The sequence below is a fragment of the Vigna angularis genome, chromosome 1 (genome assembly GCF_016808095.1).
Source record: "Vigna angularis cultivar LongXiaoDou No.4 chromosome 1, ASM1680809v1, whole genome shotgun sequence".
In the NCBI taxonomy this organism is placed as follows: domain Eukaryota; kingdom Viridiplantae; phylum Streptophyta; class Magnoliopsida; order Fabales; family Fabaceae; genus Vigna; species Vigna angularis.
This window is the reverse complement of record NC_068970.1, coordinates 6542209-6565105: the sequence shown is the minus strand read 5'-3', so window position 1 is coordinate 6565105 and position 22897 is coordinate 6542209. Positions and strand designations below refer to the sequence as shown.

The 22897-nt window shown below is 25.9% G+C and overlaps 1 protein-coding gene across 1 annotated transcript; it reads left to right on the top strand.

Moving 5' to 3' along the window:
• The first annotated feature begins 8358 nt into the window (after positions 1 to 8358).
• Positions 8359 to 9422, top strand: LOC108322139 (CASP-like protein 2C1). Its single transcript, XM_017554128.2, has 3 exons — positions 8359 to 8651; positions 8750 to 8882; positions 8960 to 9422. The coding sequence occupies exons 1-3, from the start codon at positions 8494 to 8496 to the stop codon at positions 9209 to 9211; spliced, it is 543 nt and encodes a 180-aa protein (XP_017409617.1). The 5' UTR covers positions 8359 to 8493; the 3' UTR covers positions 9212 to 9422.
• Positions 9423 to 22897: the final 13475 nt, after the last annotated feature.

Genomic DNA, 22897 nt, shown 5'->3' with positions numbered 1-22897 from the left:
ACTTGTGCTTTTGTTATAAACAGATAAGTTCTCTTTCAGAGGTTAATTAGATTCCAAAAATTCTTTAGAATACTACTTTTAAATTATATTTATCACATAAAATTATAAATACAAACTCTAATAATTTAATAGTTGAACATTTGTATAAATAACAACTTTATACTTCTTCCACCAAAACTAGAGTGTCTAAAAATGGGACAATATGTTAGAATTTACCTTTTGAAACTTTTTTCCTACTTCAAGAAAGGTAATATGTGAAGGAAAATCTGTTGCGTCAAGAAATAAAATATAGATACCCTTCATGAATTCGGAAAAAGTTCCAGAAAATTTTTGTATCTTCAATTTCAGTTTCATATTTTCCATTAGTAAACGCTTTAAGAACTAGTAATCTTGTGTTAAGATTACTCTGTAGGTAATTGATCTCTTGTAGATAAGTACTAAATTGACTGAAAAAGCTACTTAATGTGTATTGTTGTTGATGAATATTATTCAATTAAAAGGATGGGATGTACTTTCTTATAAGTTATAAAACAAGTTATAAAAGTGAATTAGTATAAACATTTTATTATGATTATTCTCACTTTTTTAAGAAAAGCTTTTGAATATATACATATAACTCTCCGATCATGATCCTGTGTTTAGGTTTTCCAGTAATAATATTAAGAATTCAGTGAAACTGCTTACGATAAAAAGGTGTTATTTTATATGTTTTGGTTTATTAGTCTGGCTATTCTTGAAAAAAAGTCTCTTTTACGACTTTAGTTCTAATAATATAGATATAGTTATAATATTTAAAAGCTAGTGAATTTGCTTATTTACAGCTTTGGTTCTAATAATAGAGTTATAATTATAATATTTAGAATTAAGTGAATTTATTTAGAATTCTTTTATCAATAAATATTAGTTGTTAGTATTTTATTAGTGAAAGAGTTGAACTCATAATTTTTTTTAACTCATCAAATTCACTTTATATATTATAAATGTTATATATCCTAAATATTAGTGAGTGAATTTGTTTAGGATGGAAGGTGTTTTTTATACGAAGGCTGATGTGTTTTGTTATTTTTGATTTTTGATTTCTCTTTTTACAACTTTTAGTTTTCATAATATAGTCCAAATGAATTGGGTATGTTTATTTATTGATTATGGTTTCTATTTATATTGGTAAGGGATGAAGACCTCACTCAGTGCTCTGCGGTTTGATTTTGGTGGGAGGATAGATATCTTAAGTTTTATAACCAATGTTTTTATAACTAAACCAAATATTAAATAGGTTAATACCAATTTAATGTTTAATAATTCTACTAAAATTGAACTAGTATTAAGTAATTAAATTAGTTTAATAATTAATTATATACGAAATATTTTTTAAAAAGTATATCGTAATGTTATGATACTCAAAGTTAAAATAAAGTTTAAATATATAGATTCTTAGCATCTAAAACATAGATAATGCCTTAAATGAATTGGGTATATTATATTTCAATTGAAACTTTTGAATAATATATAAGAATTTTATATCGAATATAAAAGAATATTAATATGTCAATTTGACTTATATTTTTAACAATAAAATTAAAACTAAAATTTATTAATTTTTTCATTGAAGGGATTTTGTACTCATTGACTTGGCTTAACCAATCCGATAAAGTTTTACTTGTTTAAATGAAAATTGATTAAATATATTATAATCTGAATATTAACAAATAAATTAAAATATATCTATTTTATTTTATATAAATAATAGTGAAAAAACGTTTTTTTTAATAAAAGAAATTATTATTTTATTGTAAATAGTTTTTGTTTATTTTGTAAGTAATTTTTAAATTAAAAATAATTATATTAAAAAATAATCAAATTGAAAAAATAATTAAATTAAACAAATGATTTTGGGTTGAGAAGGAAGATGAGTCATAAATTGCAAGTAGATATGTGAATGAGAGGTTTCATTCGAGTGTAGAGCAATTACCAAAAACCTTGGGAGAGGTTTTGATTATGACCTATGGTTTTAATTTCTTCACTATTTTTCCAATTTTGTAGATCTTAGGTTCTTCATCATAGAGAACTAAACCTATTTATTGATATTAGATGTAATAAATGTTGGAAGTCTCACATCGACTAAAGATAAAGCCAATTTAGAATATATAAGTGAGTGTAAATCTCACCTTACAAATTGGTTTTGTAGGGTTGAGTTAAGTTTAAAGTCCACTTCTTAACATGGTATATTGTTAGAGCTATGATTAGAGCATATCTTAGCGATATTTGTTGTTTGTTGGGCATATTGTTCCACTTCTTATCGGACTGTTATCAGACCACTCATTAATGTCTAGTCTCACGCTCGAGATGTATATACCTCTCAGCATGAGTGGGTGTGTTAGAAGTCTCACATCGACAAGGCCATAGGAAATAAGTGAATGTAATTTAGTCTTAACAATTGCAAATACTTTATGTTAAATTTTATTGCACACCAAATATTTGATAAAAATACAAAAGGTTTTTTTGTTGTGTTTGTGTGAACTTTGTTGTCTAATTGAGTGTGAATTGTAAAATTTATGAAATGTTGCACAAGTCTCTTACGAAAACGATATTTGAACTTTCCACTTTATTACTTATACCATTTGATACATTTGTTAATATCGTCACTTGTCGTGCCACATGGTAGTGTCATATGATGCCATATGACAATGTCAACACCACATGTCGGTGTTAGCACCACATATTAGTATCAGTGTTAAATGTCATCGTCTGATAATCATTTAAGTCTCTCTCTCTCTATATATATATATATATATATATATATATATATATATATATATAACTCATTGAGTCCCATTTTTGTTTAAAATGGAGAAATATACACTGTAATTCAGTTTACTTACCAATAAAAATCATTACTCAATTAAAAAAAGACACAAATAATATTTTAGTTGTTATTTTTGTTGAATTTGTTTAATTTAATCATAATTTTTTTATTTAATTAATTTCAATTTTTGTCAATTTTTATTAATTTAGTTTTTTTTATAACGTCTTTTAAATTGTTAACAAAATATTGAACACAGTGGCCCTAGTTTGTCTAATGGGACTTGTTTATCTTACCTGTCTCGTTTATTATTATAAGAAGACTTAAATAATTAAATCGGTTTAATAAAAATTAAAACTTAATTGAATAAATCCAACCAAAATTGGGACAAGAAATAATTTTAACCTAAATGTTAATCCCAATCCATCAAAATATAATAATGATTTATTATTTATCTAATAAAATTAGTTTTTCCGTTTTGTTTTAGTAACCATGTTCTAACGATGTAGGTTACAATAGCCAGTAAAGTTTAAAATTTTAACCTTACAATAGTACTTATCAGTTAATATCATATTACACTTTCATTAAATTCTTGTCGACCTCGGAATTTGAAATAAGAAACTTAGTTTTAACCATTGATCCATGACAGTTAAATAAGAAAAGTTTAAATAACCGAAAGAGATCAAAATCACATATATGATAAAATTTAAAGAAGAAAAAGAAAAACAACTCAACAATAATATGACATTTATATTTTCATGTACGTGGTTATGCTACATTAATTATTATTTGTGTGAAATAAATACATAGAATGAGAAAGAAAATGCTTTTATAAATATACTCCTCTCTCTCTTTTGTTTTCAAAATATATAAATTCATTTCATATTTAAAATTCAATTTTATCTTATAAATAAATTCTAGTTGTATCCTAATAAACTATTTTAACACAGAACTATTAAATATATGACTATAGTTAATTTTTTCATTTAAATAAATTAAATCGTTAAGCCAGTGATTTTCCAATTGCAAAATAAAGTGTAATGTATTTTAGAATCGAGTTTAGAATTTGTTGTTATTTAAACAATACTATTTCAGATAACTCATTCCATTAACTTATATTAAAGAAAAAAATATATATAAAGGATGAAATTATTATACAATAAAAGATCTGCAATTGAATATTACGTAAAATAACTGACAAATAAAATTTAAATAAACTTAAAGAGATCGTAATAAATGATTCCGATGATTTCATACTTTCAACTGGGCCAGTTTATATCGAGGAGCGCTTAAGTGTACTGGGCCTGAATATTTTATTAAAAATTACATTGATTTAATTTGAAACAATTGTTATCCACACCTTGAATTTTATTAATAGTGTTTTTTTTTTCCTCTAAAAGTGTCTCTTTTCTTTAGAAAGTCCTGTTTAATATGGATTAAAAATTTAATATTCTATATAAATATATAGAGATGTTGAAATTTCAATCGGTTATGAAAATAAATTTTGGAAGTGTTATAATTTACAATATTTTTAGGTTGAATACGTTTTTAGTTCTTAAATTTTAATCAAAATTATAATTTATTTTTATTTTAAATCTTAATATAATTTAGTCTTCAAACATAAAATAAATAATCAAACTCACTATATGTGTATAATATTCCACACCATTAAGCTTCACAATTACCAACTCATTTGAAAGTATTTATCTTGCTTAAATCATGTAGCTTAGTGGATCTTATTCCACCATGAGGTGATCAATGTTTCTATCTGGTTTAACAAGGAAAACAACAATATTAAAAGGGATGGTATTTATATGGCCACAATCAAAATCCAACATCTTCGTAAGCAAAGTATGTTTCCATGTTTTTTTTTCTTATTTTCTTAAATACTTGGTAGTGCTATCAAAACGGGTTACTTGGCCCAACTCGGTTTGACCCACCACGGGTTGGTCACTTAGTGAACCAATTCAACCCGACTTATTTATTAGCGAACCAAAAAAATTAGAATCCAACCCGGACCACCACAGATTGGTGGTTTAAACAGGTTGACTCACTTAATTACAAATTTTTTTTAAATAAAAAAAAATTATAATTTTTTTGTAATTCAAATTTAAATAATTTTACTCTAAAGCAAACCCAAAAAACGAATAAACAAGGCTATAATATTGATAACTTTTGTGTTATTTATCCATTTATAAAATAAGAGACTTGAATGGATAAATTTATAATATTTTACTCTTGAAACATTTTTTTATTTATTCTGATTTAAAATATAATAAAAAAAATGTTAACTAATAATATTAAAACACAAAATAATAAATAATTAAATTAAACTAGGTGGGTTGTTGAGCCAACCCGACTCATCACATATTCAACTCGGGTGAGCTGGGTTCTAAGTGAGTCGGGTTGAAAATTTGCCCGTATAAAAAAATTTATTTTTTCAAACCCAACCTGCCTTGAACCCGTGGTGGGCTAGGTTGACTCGCGAGTTCTAACCCATTTTGATAACTCTAATACTTGGTGTACGACAAGTACAACTAAAATGACTTTTTTTAATTATTTTCACTTTTTTTTTCTTTTTCACATTATTGCTCCACTTTTGATATAAAATCTCTTTTTAAATTTTTCTTTATGATGATGTTCACAACCATGATCACTAACATAACTACGACCACAAGTATGAAAATATGAATAAGATATTGTTGCATTCACTTTAAGGAATGGAGCAAAACAAATTGGAGGAGTCTCGTGATTTTTTGTATCAAAAACTTCATTGTTTTGTTTAGGCAGAAGAAGACTTGGAATAAACTCAATATTTTTGAAATCCTTTTCTATGATATTGTTGTTGCATGAGCAAATTAGTTGCTCAAATGTTTTATTTATTTCTTTAATAATATCACTAACGCCCATTGCATTTAAAAGTATTTTGGCATGTAATATTTAAGTAATTTTTTCTTGTAATATCAAGAGTCATAAAATTTAAATTTTGTAAGATTGGACATGTTTACGAGTAGCACATAAATATTAATAGTAATCATATTTCATGAATGAAACTTTAAAATTAATCAATAATATTAAATGTTAGAAAAATAATCAAATATAAATAATAATTATAATAATCATCATAATAATAATCATAATAAAAATAATAATAAAAAGACAAGGATTAAAATTGATAAAGCGTCAAATAATTCTTATTAAAATAAGAATGTAAGATAAAATGGTAAATAAGGAAAGGATTAGAAAGAGGCTCGATTAAGACATGTAGAGTGTTGTCCTTAAAGAGAAAACATTCTCACTATCTCATTTGGTTAGAATATCATGTTAGTAATGTGTTATAAAATAAAATCGATAATAAAGAGAAAAAGAATGAGGAATAAGAAAGCATAAGAGAAAATGTAGATTACTTTTTGTGTGCTTTATTATTAATAGAAAAATTATTGTTTATAGATAGAAAATGAAACTTAAAGATACAAATCAAATAATTAATCTAAATATTAAATCTTATAAAGAATAATCAATCAGTGAATAATTATAGCTTAAATATTAAATCTTATAAAGAATAATCAATCATGTGAATAATTATAGCAAATCAATCATATAAGTAACTATAATAAATTCATGAATGATTATTAATTCATAACTCAACACATAAATAGTTTTTTTAATATTATGATTTTGACTAAATCTTCACACTAGTGGAAAAAAAAGAATTATATGACTACTTATTACTTGTGAAATTCACTTATCATATTTTCGTAATAAAAATATGAGTTATTATGACGTAGTTTTGGACAAGTTTAGAAAGACCTATCATAGACCTTTTTTTATAACTTGACACTTGTTATAATACATGAGACACAATGACAAACTCGAAATTATGTTAAAAAAATATTATGATTGATCGTAAAGAAGTTGTTATAGAATTTCTTAAATCCTAATTTCACTTGCTCTCTTAACCTAGTTTTCATTATACTCAATCCCTAATTTATGCATCATCTCTTTTCTCAGTTCATGATTCTAATCACCATTGTATCCATGTTGTGTAAGAACATCACCGTGGTTGTTGACAACCTTGTCATGGTAGACAAAGAAGAGAGATCAATGGAATAGATTGAGTTCTTTAGAAGCATTTGGGAAGCGTTAAGTAACATATATATTATAAAAAAATCAGTGTGTTTTTTAACAATGAAGTCCAACATGACACCCTGAGGTTTTTTTTTAAGTCGTTACTTAAATGATAATTTATTTTGCTTATATATATATATATTAATTATAAAATTATAATTGATATTTAGAAAATAAAATAAAATGTATAAATTAAAATTACTGATATATATGACTAATTATTTTTTATAATTTTTTATAATTTTGTGATTTTTAATTATAATAATTTTATTTATAAAAATAATGTTTAAATGTTTAATTTTTGTTAAGATATATCTTTTAAGATGATCAATTTAAAATAATCTTTTAATTAATATTTTTGTTAAATGTGTGATCAAAGTGATATTAATATTTTGTATAGAAGGATAGAGTCAAAATTCTTCGACAGCTTATCCTACATATCAATCTTCTATTTTTTCGTGTAGTTTTTCTGTAACACGTAAGAAACCTAGAAAAGTAAATTACACTTAAATGACAACCTTTGAGAAAAACCAGAATTTAATTGAAGTTGTTGTAATATTGAGAAACTCGTTGAATAACGTATTTTTCTTGAAAGCAGCCACTTTAGTAATTTCGAATAAAAATTTCTCTATATATTGGTTAAAGAAGAAAAAGACATTTATACACCTATTATCAGAGATGAATCGTACTTCTGAATTGAAGGGACAATGTGTTGTTAATTCACTTGAAGATCCTACAACTTCTTCACAATTTTATAATTTATTTATTTTTAATATGTGAAAGAAAAAATATTAATCCAACTCAAAAGGCAGTTTTAGGAAATAAAAAAATGTAAGAAAAAACAGGGAGCTAGGTGTAGTTGTGAGAAGGGATTCAGTGCACTTTAGTTAGTTACACGTGTCGGCGTCTGTTTCACATTAATTGACCCAAGTGGCAGCCTTAGGCCACTTTCATTTCCGCTTTCCATCAATTCAGCACGTCCACGCTCCACACTAAGCCTATCAGAGATTTTAATGAGACAACAAAATGTTTACATTATGAAGTCAGTGAAAATCGGTTGGATAGCTAAATAAATACCACATATGTATAGTTTCCTCCATACATAATCAACCCTGTGCATGTTTAAAACTGGTTCATGACAAATTAAACATCTCTTTCCAGCTACTATTTTTCTCAAAAAGGAAAAAAAATGGTTGTAATTAATTAACCTTGGTGGTAAGAAAAGCTCAGACGCTAGAGTCTCATTGGCTTTAATTTTTCCATGGGCACATAGAATACCTTAAAACCATGCAACTGCAATGTGAGTGTATCAGTAGTTTTAAAAAGCACTTATTTGGGTCACAATAAGTACACAAAAATATAGCAACCCACCTACTAATCTAGTTGGGATAAGATGGGTAATAATAAGAGTTAGGTAATCGTTGATGGGGTCGATACACCCCACACTCGTGTATAGTTCTCAGCCAGAATTGTGATTCAACAAGTAAACTACAATTCCATAAATAAGCTGAAAGTGGAGCTAAAATTAAGAGCAAAGGACAGAATCGATTCGTCTGATCCAAAAAATGAAGTTGGGAATGGCGAGAGGGGAAGTCTGTCTAAGGTTATCGGTAATACTGTTTTTGGTATTAACTACATGCTTGGTTGCTTTTGATACTCAAACAAAGGTTGTGTTCTTGGGTATTCAGAAGAAGGCTACCTACAATGATTTGGATGCTCTCAGGTAAGACCTTCCTCTTCCTCTTCTTTTATGTGTATTCTCTTCCATTGCTGTGGCTTGATATTCTCTAAATCAGACCCAGGAATTTTATGTTTCTATAGGATGTTGGTGTATGTTACGTCTGCTGCTGCAGGTTATAACCTGCTTCAGTTATGCAAACACTCAACTTGCTCCAGAGGAAACTTGAAAGGGTCTGATATGTGCGTGGCTTGGATTTCTTTATTCTTGGATCAGGTACGCCAGTTATCTGCGAAATTGAATGTGTAGTGATTGGAGAAATATGAGCTTTTTGTGTTAAAATTTGTGAACAGATTGCGGCTTACATTACATTTGGGACAAACACGGCATCGGTTGGAGCATCGATGATAGCAGTGAAAGGGTCAGAAGCGTTTCAATGGTTGAAGGTATGTGACAAATTCACGAGATTCTGCATCCAAATAGGAGGAGCGTTCCTTTGCGGCTATGTAGCGTCCATCTTAATGGCTCTCATATCCACCATCTCAGCCTACAGAGTCTTCAGGATGTATTCTCCAAAATGGTTTCTGCGTTTGAAGAGCACGTGATCACTGTTATTGTTATTGTCAGTATCTTTCAATCGCTTTGGGAAGTTTTCAGCCTGAAGAAAAATATATATGACCAAACTTTGTGAAGAAAATCTCGTGCAATTTGGTGCCAGATGCTCTTAGGTTGGTGTATTCTCCTTCTCTTTCAACAGTTAAAGATGATAAGTGGCGTTTAAACTTTTGTCAATTCCATAAAATTATTTTTTCTTTATGTAACGTCTGTACTTATTTATATATTTTAAATTTAGAATATATAATTAAATGTAAATTTCATTTTATAAATTATTTATATGAAATTGTATTAAATTTAAAATTTATTTTTAATCTTTTTTCATTATATATATATATATATATATTGTTTTATTATATGATTAGTGCTTTTTTGATAAATTTAATAACAAATTGTAGATATGAAAGTAAAATATAAAACTACAAGGACTGAAATGAAAATAAATTAGAAAATAAAGAGAACCTAAACAGAGAAAAATCTTATATTATTGAAGCAAAATAATGATTTAAGCTTGTAAAAGTTAAACTTTCAAATATTATAATGATGATTTAAGCATGTAAAAGTTAAACTTTTAAATATTGTAAACATTATGATACAGTGTAACAACACGAATATATGATATATATATATATATATATATATATATATATATATATATATATATATATATATATATAGAGCTGTCAAAACGGGTCATCCGACTCGATCCGACCCGGCACACTATGGATTGGTTACTTAGTGAGCCAATCTAATCCGGCTCATTTATTAGCGAGCCAGAAAAATTCGAATCCGGCTCGATCCACCACGGGTTGGTGGGTAAACGGGTTGTCTCAGTGACTCACTTAATTACAATTTTTTTAAAATAAAAAGAAATTACAAATTTTCTATAATACAAATCTAAACAAATTTCACTCCCAAATTTGACTTCCAACATGGGTGTTTAATTAATTTTAAAAATAAGGAACTTAAATAATTTTTTCAAGCAAAAATAAAATAATAAATATTTTTTTATAAAATTAAAATTAAATTTTAATAAAATAAAATAAGGTAAGTGGGTTGGTGGGCCAACCCGATCCACCACGGGTTCAACCCGCATGAACCGGGTTTAAACGAACCGAGTTGAAATCTGACCCACATAAAAAAATACAATTTTTTCTAACCCAACCCGGCTCAAACCCGTGGTGGACTGGGTTGACTCGCGGATTGTGACCCATTTTGATAGCTATCTCTCTATATATATATATATATATTTATTTATTTAAAATAATAGGATACACGATATATAAATATATGTATATTAAAAACATAATAAACATACGATTGTAAAATATTACATATTATTAATATAAAAAATCATAAATCAATCATCATAAAAATATTATTATTTTATAAATTAGATATTTTATTCATAAATATCAATAAAATATATTAAAGTATCGGATATATATATATATATATAATCTAAATTAAAGTATCTTATAATACAAATGTATAATTAGGTAAAAAAATAAAAATTAAATATGCTATGAACACATCGAAGTCGTGTAATGACATATATTTATGAAATAAAGATAAAAGATGAGAAATTGGAAGAAAAAAAAAATCAAACATAAAGGAAGACAAGGTACCTAAACAAAGACATATGTTAATTCATGAAGATGAAGTGTTTTGTATCAGTATAGATAGAGTCTTATGGTATTTAAAATACTCTTGAAGTTTGTCACTTATTTTACGATCTTTTTTTTAAGAAAATGTATTTATAATTTTACCTTTAAAATGTTAAAATACAAATAAAATTTTACATAGAATAAAACAAGAGATGAACATAGATTTATATATACATAAAATACTTAGAAGACCTTTTAGCTTATACATGAAAACTTGATTCAAAATAGATGATATCTTACTAGTGTGAAAATCTATATGTATGTCTAATTTATCTACATAAAAATATATTCGAAATTAAAAGAAAAATATATATTTAAATTAAATTTTATCTCATTTAATAAATTTAGGGAGATTATTGAGCATTAAGAAATTAGTTTTTTTCCAACTATTGATAATGATTCTGTACGTATGTGTTTTTTTTTTGTTGCTTAATAATTTTTATTTTTCTTTATAAATTGAAGACAATTGAATCATTGTCTAACTTTGAATAAGTTCCATGTTTGGAATTTATATTTATAATTTGTTATTATTGCTAACCCATGCATTCATTTCAGGTAATGTTGTTTACTCTTCACCATTCAATTACAATGTTAGATGTTTACTTTTATAAAAATTAAATTAGATCAATATTTACTCTTTATATATTATTATTTTTATTATTATCATTATTTTCTTCTTGCCATTAAATAAAAGTGTTATGAATTTAAATATAAATTGAAAATTCTACATGAAACAAAAAAAAATAATGAATAATAAATCAATTTTGAAAGTTTATAGATTGACTCATAATTGATACTAATGTATCACCCTTTTAGAAAATATGCAAAGATCATAACAATTTATCTCCCTTTTCACTATAATAACGCTGAAAGAATAAATACAGTAGGAATAACAGACAGACTCGATTATATATTTGAGGGCTTTTCAAATCAAGAAAAGTCTAGAAAAATTCCTCCATATTTATTCAGAAAGACAAATAATAAATTGAAAAAAAGTATGGAGAAAGACGTTTTTATATTTTCATCTTTAGTTTGTTCCTTTTTTTTTAACATGTGGTTTTTCTATTAAAGCTATTGTCGGTCCATGAGTCATTTAGAATTGTTAAAATGAATCACAAACAACTCGACTACTAATTTAATCTATCACGAATTTGGGACAGGTTGGGTTTAAAAAGGTTATATTTGTTTATATAGGTCATATTTCAACCGACTCATTTAAGTCTAATTCATGCAGGTTGAATTCGTGGTGGGTCGGATTGGTCTACCAACTCATCTACCTATTTTTATTTTATTAAAATTTAATTTTAATTTTATTAAAAAATGTTTATTATTTTTTTGCTTGAAAAAATTATTTAATTTTCTTATTTTTAAAATTAATTAAATATCGTGAATTTGGAAATGAAATTTGAAAATAAAATTTAAATTATAAAAAATTTATAATTTTTTTATGTTAAAAGAATTGTAATTAATTGAATCAAATCAATTATTTTTGACTCACTAATAAATATATTACATTAAATTGACTAATCAATTCATAATGAACCAAACCGAGTCGGGCTGATTGACATGACATCTCTAAGTCTATTAATACTTTGTGAGAAAAGGTGGGCAGCGTGGTGTATGGAGTATGCGAGAACAGTGATATATTGTGGCCACCATTTTGATTGATCAACAGAAAGAGTTTCTTGTCATATCTTTCATTGTGATATTCATGATCGAGTCAAATCAAGTTGTTACTCTCGCATTTAATAATAATGAATTAAAAATATATTTTTTAGTAATCTTTGCATGACAGGGAAGATAAGCCAAATTTAAATTTAGACTAATAATAATATTTTAACACAGTTTGATTTTTAACATTCATTTAATATAGTATGGGATTCAGTTTACTAAATTTCAAATAATCACAATAAATAATTTTAAAATTTAATGATACTTAAAGTGTCAAATAAGTATTTTTGACACATTAGCATGTCAAGTACAGCTAATATTAGACTAAACACTCTTTTCTTTATTTTTTTTAGGTCCACTGAACTGTGCTTTCAATGCCGCTCAGAATAATGCACACATTTAATGTTTAGCCTTTTTTATGCATATATGTAGAGAGATAAAACGGAATAAAAATCTTTGAATTAAGTAGACATTAAAAATCTCATATTAGAAAAGGCAATTTCAACTCTTCAAATTAAGGTTGTTTAGTTTCCATTTTAGTCCATTATTTTTAGTCTTGTATCACATTTTAAAACTGTTTTTAAAAATTGAAGATTTAAATATTTGATATTATAACGGCTTACAGTTCCCTTTTTACAGTGATCATACTAGGATTAAATTATACTATACATCCAGTTTTTAATTTGAAAAAAAGCCCAAGAAAAGAATCCCACACTATATGTAGCTAACTGGGGGGGGTCCAATTGTTCCTTTTGAACAGTTATGAAATATTTTTTAATATTTCTTTACACACTTAAAAAATTCACCCTGAATCTCATTCTATATTATATGTGTATAATATACCCAATCAGGGAAAAATCCATAAAACAAGGTATAAATAATAATGTTTACCAGATAAATTAATTAGATTCATTAATATAATATTTATTATATGTGTAATTAATTACATTCACTAATGTAATATGTATTATATGTGTAATTAATCACATTCATTAATATAATATTTATTATTTATTTACATATATTTGATTTGAGTATTATAATGTCTTTTATAAATACAATCTTTTGAGTTTAGACTACTTGAATCTTTAAACATTTCAGTTTAAAAGTTGAAGAATATTGAAAAAAATTTCTTGTGGAATCTGTGCAGGGTATTTTCGATCCTATAAAAACATTTACAATTTATTTTAAAATGATTTAGGTGACTTTTTAAAAGAAAAAAAAAAACTAGTAATGTTGTATATAAATCTATCTAGGATATTTGGGTCTAACTTCATGACTTATTGGGCTATAGTACTCTGGCATTTAGCAGGGGTGTTTCTTATTGTACCTCTAACTTTTTTTCCTCCATTCTTATAAATTTTAAAAACTCAAGTTTACCCTTTATTAAGATATATTAAAAACACTAATTTAAAGGTGTATAGAAGTTTTTATTCCTTTCTTTCTCTCGTACTATTTCATGTCACTATCAAACCAAAACATAAATAACTTACAAAGGGCTGGAGATAGCGTGAATGAAGTGGAGAAGAAAAGAGAAATTGTGCATGAATGCCTTCCCAAACATAAAATCTAACATTCACATGATTTTCAATTGAGATGCCAATAAAGAGGAGAAGGAAATTTTGTAGGTATTAGCGAGTCGCGCAACGGAGTAAGAAAAACGATTAAAGAGCGTGTAACATTCAATAAACAAGATAAAATGGTTCCTTATAAAATTGTGATTTTCTTTTAAGACTTTCAACAAACAGTTTGTAAGCTAAAGAGTAAGGATTCAAGAAAATCAACTCACAAATTTTATCCTAATTCAAATCAAAAGATTCTACATCTAGTCGTTAATCACTGTGAATAGTGATTAACCTTTTTCACTAAAATATGGTTTGGAGATTACAATAAGATAATTAAAATAAGCAAAGAATATAAAACACCTTTCTTCGACAAACAAACGAAAGAACTTTCCTTTCAACAAACGAATGAAAGAACATGTTAAGCCAACTTGAAGAAAATCGCTTCAATTTTAGACCCACTAAGTGCGAGCTTCTCCTATTCACAATACTTGACTTAAACAACTTTATCACTTGAGAACTTTCTCAGACAACTTCTGTATTCTCAAAGGCATAGATCCCTTTTCACTCACAAGAGCTTCCCTTAGGCATACAACTCTAATACTCTCAAAATGAAAAGTTGCATTCTAAGAGTTGTGAAAAACACTATTTATAGCCCAAGATTCAGAAAATGAAAAGACAACTCCCAATTGCCAAATATAATCTATTATCATAAGTAATAATCGATTATTTGTGTCCGTTATGGTGTTTTCAAAAAGTGATAATCGATTATTTGCGCAATTTGGACAATATTAAATCAGACAATGATAATCGATTATTTGTACGAACAACTCTTTTCCAAATAGGCTTGTGATAATGATTATTACACAAAATAATCGATTATCTGCGTAAACATCTTCTAAATAGGAAAGCTTCTAAGTGTTCTTACATAAACAAAGTTATTCCTATACAATTGATTCTACAAAATGATTTTAAAGAAACTACAACAAAAGTCTTCAAGTCTTCATCTTGTAACATCATCAAAACTATAATATTTTCAAGAAACCAATGCTCCTCATTGGTAACAAATTTGGGAAGAAGAAAAATGGTACTGATCCATGTTAAATGGTTGAAGAAGGTTAATTTTGAGAAAAAGTTATCTGAGAGTATTAAAAATAAAATTTGAAATGTTGGGTCTGAAAATATCTTTGAAACACTTATTTTATAATTTTTTGTATTTCGAAATATCCAAAAGAAAATCAAAACAAACTCTTTTATATTCTAAATTAGTGTTTCAAAACAAAATAATTTTTGAAAAAAGTATTTCGGAAAATATTTCTATATCTAACAATGCATTTCAGAATCTTGTTTAAGAATTTTTTTTATTATTTCTAATTGGATGTTTTGGAAGACATTTCCAACTCAGAAAACATCTTTCCGACCATCTAATATGAAAAGTATAAAAATAAGGAAGTGTAAAGATTTTTATTATATTTTTAAAGAGAAATATTTTGGGAATTATAGCTTTTACCGGAGTTCAAGAAGAAAAAAGTGGAGTGCAGAAAGTATCAGCCTTTTAGCAGAGTTGGTCATTTATAATTTCATGGGATTTTACTTCATGTTTGGGGATTTGTTGTTCGCATCCTATAAAAGTTCTTTATTATTATTTATTTCAAAATGAATATTCCATAATAAAAATCCTCTAAAAATGAAACGAATTACCTCCAACTTTTATGGGATATACTCGAGAGCAACAAAGTAACATCAACATTCATATACGATGGCATAAATAAATTTAAGGTATTCTTTTATAATTTTCTAAAAAGAATACTTGTACGAGAATGCAGTAAAAAAAAAAAATAGAAAATTATGTATAATTAATCTAAATTCGTATTTTTAAGTTCTACGTAAGTTAATTTTAGCTTATAAAAAAAATATTTTGTTTATGAAACTTATGAAGAAATCTATATAAAAAAGGACTCTATACAATATAAAAACAGTTATGATTAAAAATTTGATTTAATCTTGACATAATCATCACTTAAAAGTTTAAATATCTTTCTGATTTAAAGTTAAATTTTATAATTTTATTTAATGAACATAATTGATCCCATATTAGTTTTATTTGTATGTATTTATTTGAAAATGAATGGGTGATAATTAGAAAACTAAACAGAGAATGGTGGAGATTAATTAATATATAATAGGTTTTTGACGGTTTAAGATTGTAAGCGATGATTGATGCAGAGAGCAAGAGCAGTGTGGATTAAACGAAAAAGGCAAAATGTGATGGAGAGGAAACCAAATCTTACAGGAAACGGAAGCAAAAAGAAAAAGGATAACCCAAATTCAGAAAGAGGAACATAATCGAGATTATGATCACATGAAGGAACATGGTTTCATGCAAACTAAATGATAATGACACACTAATGAAATTTAGTGGAATCACTTTGACATATTGCTTTAATTTGTTACTTGTTGGATACAGCTTTCTTTGCTCCAACACCACATTTGTGAAAGCCAAACTTTTATCAGTGTCCGTTACGTGTCAAATTGTTTCCTCCGTCTTTTTCACCCAACAGACTCAGTAAAAATCTATCACTGTCGCTCAAATCAAAACATTATCCCATACTAAATATCACTGCATATGATTTAATTTTACTGTTGAATTACATTTTTTTAAGGTTTATGTACTGTTTTGAAAGTTCGGGAAGAGTGGAGCATGGTTCAGACACCAAATTTGGAGAAAAAGAGTTTCTAATTTGATAGATAAATACATGAGAAAAAAAAAAGTATAATGAAAGATGAGCATGTTGACAGGAACGTTGAAAGAGAAAGTTTGTGTAGTAAGTGATTTAAAAAGGCTAAAGTCCAGAAGGCACTTGAAGGAGCAGCTTAACTGGAAGAAGAAAAAGAGTGAATTTGTTGCTTGATTTTAGGTGAACCGGTTAAAAAAAAGAAACACATCACAAACTGGACCTCTACCTTAAACAATGAAACGATGATAAGTGGTTGATTAAGCAAGTAACAACGATTATGGCCCACCATAAGGACTCATAGTCAAGGATGTATGGACCACAATGGAGATATAGATATAGATAATGATAATGATAAATGATCAATGATCAATATATATATATTATGTTTCTGTGCTACTTAGGAGCATGAACAGAAGAAGGATTACATTACAACCTTAAAGAGACACCTAACATGGCCCCTCACAACTCTATAACTTGGAATCATGGCCGACCGTATCCAACCCACTTACCTAGTTTTCAAAAGTACTTGGCAACAATCCCTGTCTGCTTTACTAATCATCCATCTAACTTCTACATTTGACATTTTAAGTCCCTCCACATATCTTTGCACCTTCCTTCCAATTCCATTTTCCTTTACCATTTTAAATAACTAATTATTACACCATTCGACCAAGTCTTTCCTTTCCATAACTAATCAACATTTTTTAAAACCTTCTTAATCATGTTCCATTCTTTTAACCTAATAATAATCTTCATTTTTATCTCTTCAAACCTCTTACTAGCTCTTCCTCATTTCAACAATATTATATACTCTACACCACTTTTACACAATTATAAGACAATCAAAACTGTTATTTTTCCTACTTAATTCTATTCACCATGAATATAATTTCCTACTTAGTTGGTTGCCTTAACTCGTCCCTGAGACCCACTACTCGACTCCTTCCATGTCGAGGTAATACTTTTTTAAAGCAGTGTTGAATGTAATTACATTCCATGCATGACACTCTTTCGAATATGAAATTTATTAAAAATATTTTTAAAAATTGTCGGTTTATAATTTATTTAATTATTTTTTCACCAATAAAAATATATATTAGAAAGAGTATACCAAAAAATACCTTTAATACATTCATCATAATGTATTTTATTAATTGCCTACACACTCTAGTTTCTTAACAATTTAATTTTTGTTGAAACAAAGAGAAAGAATATATTTTTAACGCATATATAACATATTTTATTCAGTGTTTTATAAAGTTAGAAAACTTTATTTTATCATAGTAATTAAGCATATATTAAGGAATTTAAAATAACTCACTTTATTCAACTAACTAGACTAGATCTTTTTTACTCTCTAGTGACAACTTGCACAAAAATTACGCATCCAAATGTAGAGTTTTTTACGTTAGAATATTTGGTTATTATAAAAAATAAAATATTAAATATAGGTACTATGTAGTAATCGCATGAGTAAAATCACAAAATCAATATGCCTTATTTAAATATCTATATGTAAAAGAAGAAATAAATACATATGAGATTGAATCTTACTTACACAAAAGGAATTTTTAAATATAAGTAGTTAGGTTTATTAAAATTATATCAAATTAGTACGGTGTTAGGATCGATGTAATAGATACATATATCAAACAAATAAGCCTTTCAAAATACTTTAAGCTCTTGTTCACTTGAATGAATGAATTTAGGGAAAAGTGATTGAATGAATTTGAAGGTAAATTTTTTTATTGTTGTTTATTTGAATGAATTTTAGAGATAAGTGAGAGTAGATTTGGAAGTAAAATTTTTAATATGTCACATCAATCAAATTCTACACTAATTGTCACAAACTTTACTTCCAAATCCACTCTCACTTACCTCCAAAATCCACTTAAATAAACAACAACAAATTTATTTTCAAATCCTCTCAAATCTATTTAATCACTCTCCCTCAAATCTATTTAATCACTCTCCCTCAAATCTATTCAAGTGAACAGGAGCTAGATAATAATTTTATATTCTGGAATACAATTTCTTTAAGTTTCTCTGAAATCATTCAATTAATATCATATATTAATCATTTGACCCAAAGAATACCATTCTTTATTTTTATTGGAGCTGAAATTTGTCGAAGTGATATTATGATTATCTTTTTTATTAAGTGCATTATTCTTAACTGAGATAGTTAAAAGGATTTTCTTATAATAGAGTTCTCCAAGATGTTGTAAGAGATCCCGTGAGTTTGAAGATTATGCGTTTTTTATTTTTGTTATAGATGCTTAGCAGAAACATGAGATTAATCGATAATTAGCTTAATCAAAATTATTAAAAAAACTGGATTTAGCTATCTTAGGAGGGTGGGAGAATATAATTTTTAATATTAATTTTTACTTATTTTTTAAAACTCATATCTAAATTAAATTCATTTATCGTTATGGAAGATTAAAAAGACATTGAAAAGAACATTGATGAATGTAGTTTTCATTAAAGTATATATTGATTGAGAGTTAACAACTTTCATTTAAAAATAAATTTTTTAAGTTTATATTTTAAAAACTTATTTCAATATCTTTTGTAAAATTTAAAAATAAAATACAAAAAATATTGTGTAGTAGGGTGAACTTTTTTTTAGTTGGGAAGGAAAATAAGAATGATAATTTAGAAACTAATTCCTTGATAGCTACAATATTGGTAGCTAATGTTAGAAACTGATTTAGATTATAATTTAGAAATAAATTATAATTTTATATTTATAATAAAAACTATTTTAAATACCAATAAATTGTAGTAAAATTTGTTGTTATTTAATAATTTTTTTACTGGTCATATTTGAACTTGTATAAAAAAATATAATTTATATGAAATTTTGTTAATTTTTAAAAAAATTAATAATTAATTATTTTAATATTCCATTAAACAAATCTTTAAAATTTTTCTAAAGTAGTTTTAATATATTTATTATTAAAGAATAACTTATATTTAAAATATTAACTCCTTCGTTCTACTATATTTTTCATTCTTAATTTTATTCTTTTATAATTTTTAATTACTTGATCATTTATAAATTATAATAACTTATATTAATTATTAATAATTTTCTATACTATTTTTTCCATTTTTAATTTTATCTCATTATAATTTATAATTATTTGGTCATTTAATAATGTTAAATTAAAAAAATAGATTTTACTTTTATTTCTTAAAATAATATATTTTTATTAAGGAATGCAAATTGTTTACGCTACCATATAAAAAAATATCTACCATAAATTCTCATCCTTAAATAATATTTTTAAATTAGTTTAATTTTTAAAATAAATTAACATCGTTGAATAAAATACTATATCTATTCATTTTAAAAGTTGAGGATAAAAAAGTTGAGGATAAAATGTATTAAAATTTTAAATGTGAACGAATTTTAATTTCATTTCTAACTTTAGAAATTAAAAACATATTTAACCACCAGTAATTATATTTATCATAAAATAAATTAAAAGATTTTACTTAATAGTTCATCTATATTGAGATTTAGTACATAAGTTTACAATATATATATATATATATATATATATATATATATATATATATATATATATATATATTTTATTATGTATATTAATTAAATGATTACAACAAAAAATATTAACAAAAAATATTAGTTTATATTTAATGTATTATTTTTTTCATTTTATCTTTTGTGATTTCTAATTATTTGGTCATTTAATAAAGTAAAATTTAGAAAAATATATTTTACTTTTATTTCTTAAAATAATATTATTTAAAAAAATAATATATATTTATTGATAATACAAATTATTCACACTGTAGTATAAATTCAGTTGTAATGTAATATTTTTTTATTAAAAATTACATTTATCTTTTTTATATTGATTTATGATAGAAATATTCTCATTCTTAAATATTTTTCATATTTTTAGGATGTAAAAATTAAACTTATATTATTTAATAAAAAAACTAACATTAATCATATGTATTTAGAAATTGATATAAGGTTTTAAATAAATATATTTATAACAAAATAAATTAAAATATTTTAAATATTTATAACAATAAGATCGAAATAAAAAGTAAAAACTAATAAATTAATTGTTTTAAAATATACTAGGAATGTATTTATATTGTCATTACTTGAGTCTAAAAATATATATTAGACGTACATTGATTAGATGAATCTAGCAACATACACTAGACAAATATAATAAAACATTATATGAGTCTAATAATATACATATTAAACAAGTTTGTACATATATTGATTAGACAAGTCTAACAATACACAATAAAGGAGTTTATATACATTGATTGAACAAGTCTAAGCATACACCGATTACGCGAAAATAACAAAAATATTTCCACACACAAATTAGATGAGTTTATTAATACACATTAGACAAGTCTTTTCATTCACTACTTAGGTGAATAATGCAATGCATATTAGATGAGTCTATCAATATATTGATTAGATGAGTCTAATAATATATATTAGACTGATAAAACAAGTTTTGCAACACATATTAGACAGATTTGTTTATCTACTCATTAGATCAATCTAACAATATCTGTTACATGAGTTTATAATTAAACACATATTAGATGAATATATTAATACATTAGACTAGTCTATCCATTTTGCAATATATATTAAATATTTTTGCATATCTTTATATTTTTAAGAGAATCAATAATATTTTTGTACATATTCAATTATTTGTATTTTTACAAAATCTACTATTTACATTTTTATAAATATATTAACTTTCTAAACCTATAAATTAGTTTAAAGGTTAATTCTATTCAAAATTTAATTATAAACTTAAAATTATTTATTATTTTTTTCTTCAGTCTCCAATTCTTTATTAATAAACACACAAATATAAATATTGAGTTTAGAAGTAATTTGGATTCAAAAATGGAAACGAGTTATTTTTTCTCAGAAAGCTCAATTTGTACGGCATGAGCAGAACCACAAATACATTGAAAGCAATGCAATAATGCAGCCTGCGCTCCAACGTGATGTAACGGAAGCACGTCCAGTGCACACGGATAAAACTTGTCACACTTGTTGAAGCACCAACTCTGCAACTTACGCGCACCAAAAAATACAATTTCAATATGCACATCACTAATTCATTTCATAATTGTTGTACCAATTTTCAACGCGTTATTTACCCTATCATTAAATTAAACTCCACTCTAACTCCCCAAATAAACACCAATTATTCCTTTATCTTCAACATAAGAAGCCCGTGATAGAGAGAGCCGTAGACTGCGCATGTGTTTGGTGAAGGACCAGACCAGAGACAACGATCATTGTTTTAGAACATCTTGTACACGTCTCTTCTATCTGACTAGTTTTACAGGTATACATAGATCTCATCTCAATTAGATTTTTCCTTTTTAAACATGTTCATTTGTTCAGGTCCATTTCAATGTCAGAAGACACTGAGAAGCTTGTTACAGTCATTTGTTTTCCCTTTCTTGTTAAGCCCTTGTTGGAGTAACCTTGATGGCGAAGCCAAGGAAAAATGATACATTTTCGTTTTTCAGATTGCACTTCAGGAACTATAGACGAATTTCTGAAGGAGACATTAGGAAGTATCAAATAATTTAATGCTCATAGAACTTTTAAAGAACTTATTTATTACACATTGGATACTTTGATTTCCCACCAACAAAAACATGTGAAATACTTTTAGAAACTGTATTATCGTGTTAAGAGTCCAGAAACTGCATAAAATCTCAAGGAAACTGATTCTACCTATGTATGCAGTACTGCAACATGATTCCATAACTATTTATGTGCATCTGGAACTCTTACATGTTTGAGAAATATTAACAAAAGAACAAGCAATGTGGCATGGAAATCCCTAAAAACATTGCATGGAATTTTAGACCATGGAAAATCGTAGCATGGTTTCTGATAATTAGTTACACTGCTAGTCTGGTGCAGTATTTGAATTTCACGATGCATTGGTCCGTTTTTCTTTATCAAACTTATTTTAATGTTAAAAAAAATG

Excerpts from the sequence above, each read along its gene's own strand:
- LOC108322139 (XM_017554128.2), top strand. The coding sequence starts at position 8,494 with ATGAAGTTGGGAATGGCGAGAGGGGAAGTCTGTCTAAGGTTATCGGTA. Across the intron at positions 8,652-8,749 it reads AATGATTTGGATGCTCTCAG|GATGTTGGTGTATGTTACGT; the intron begins GTAAGACCTTCC and ends ATGTTTCTATAG. Across the intron at positions 8,883-8,959 it reads TTTCTTTATTCTTGGATCAG|ATTGCGGCTTACATTACATT; the intron begins GTACGCCAGTTA and ends ATTTGTGAACAG.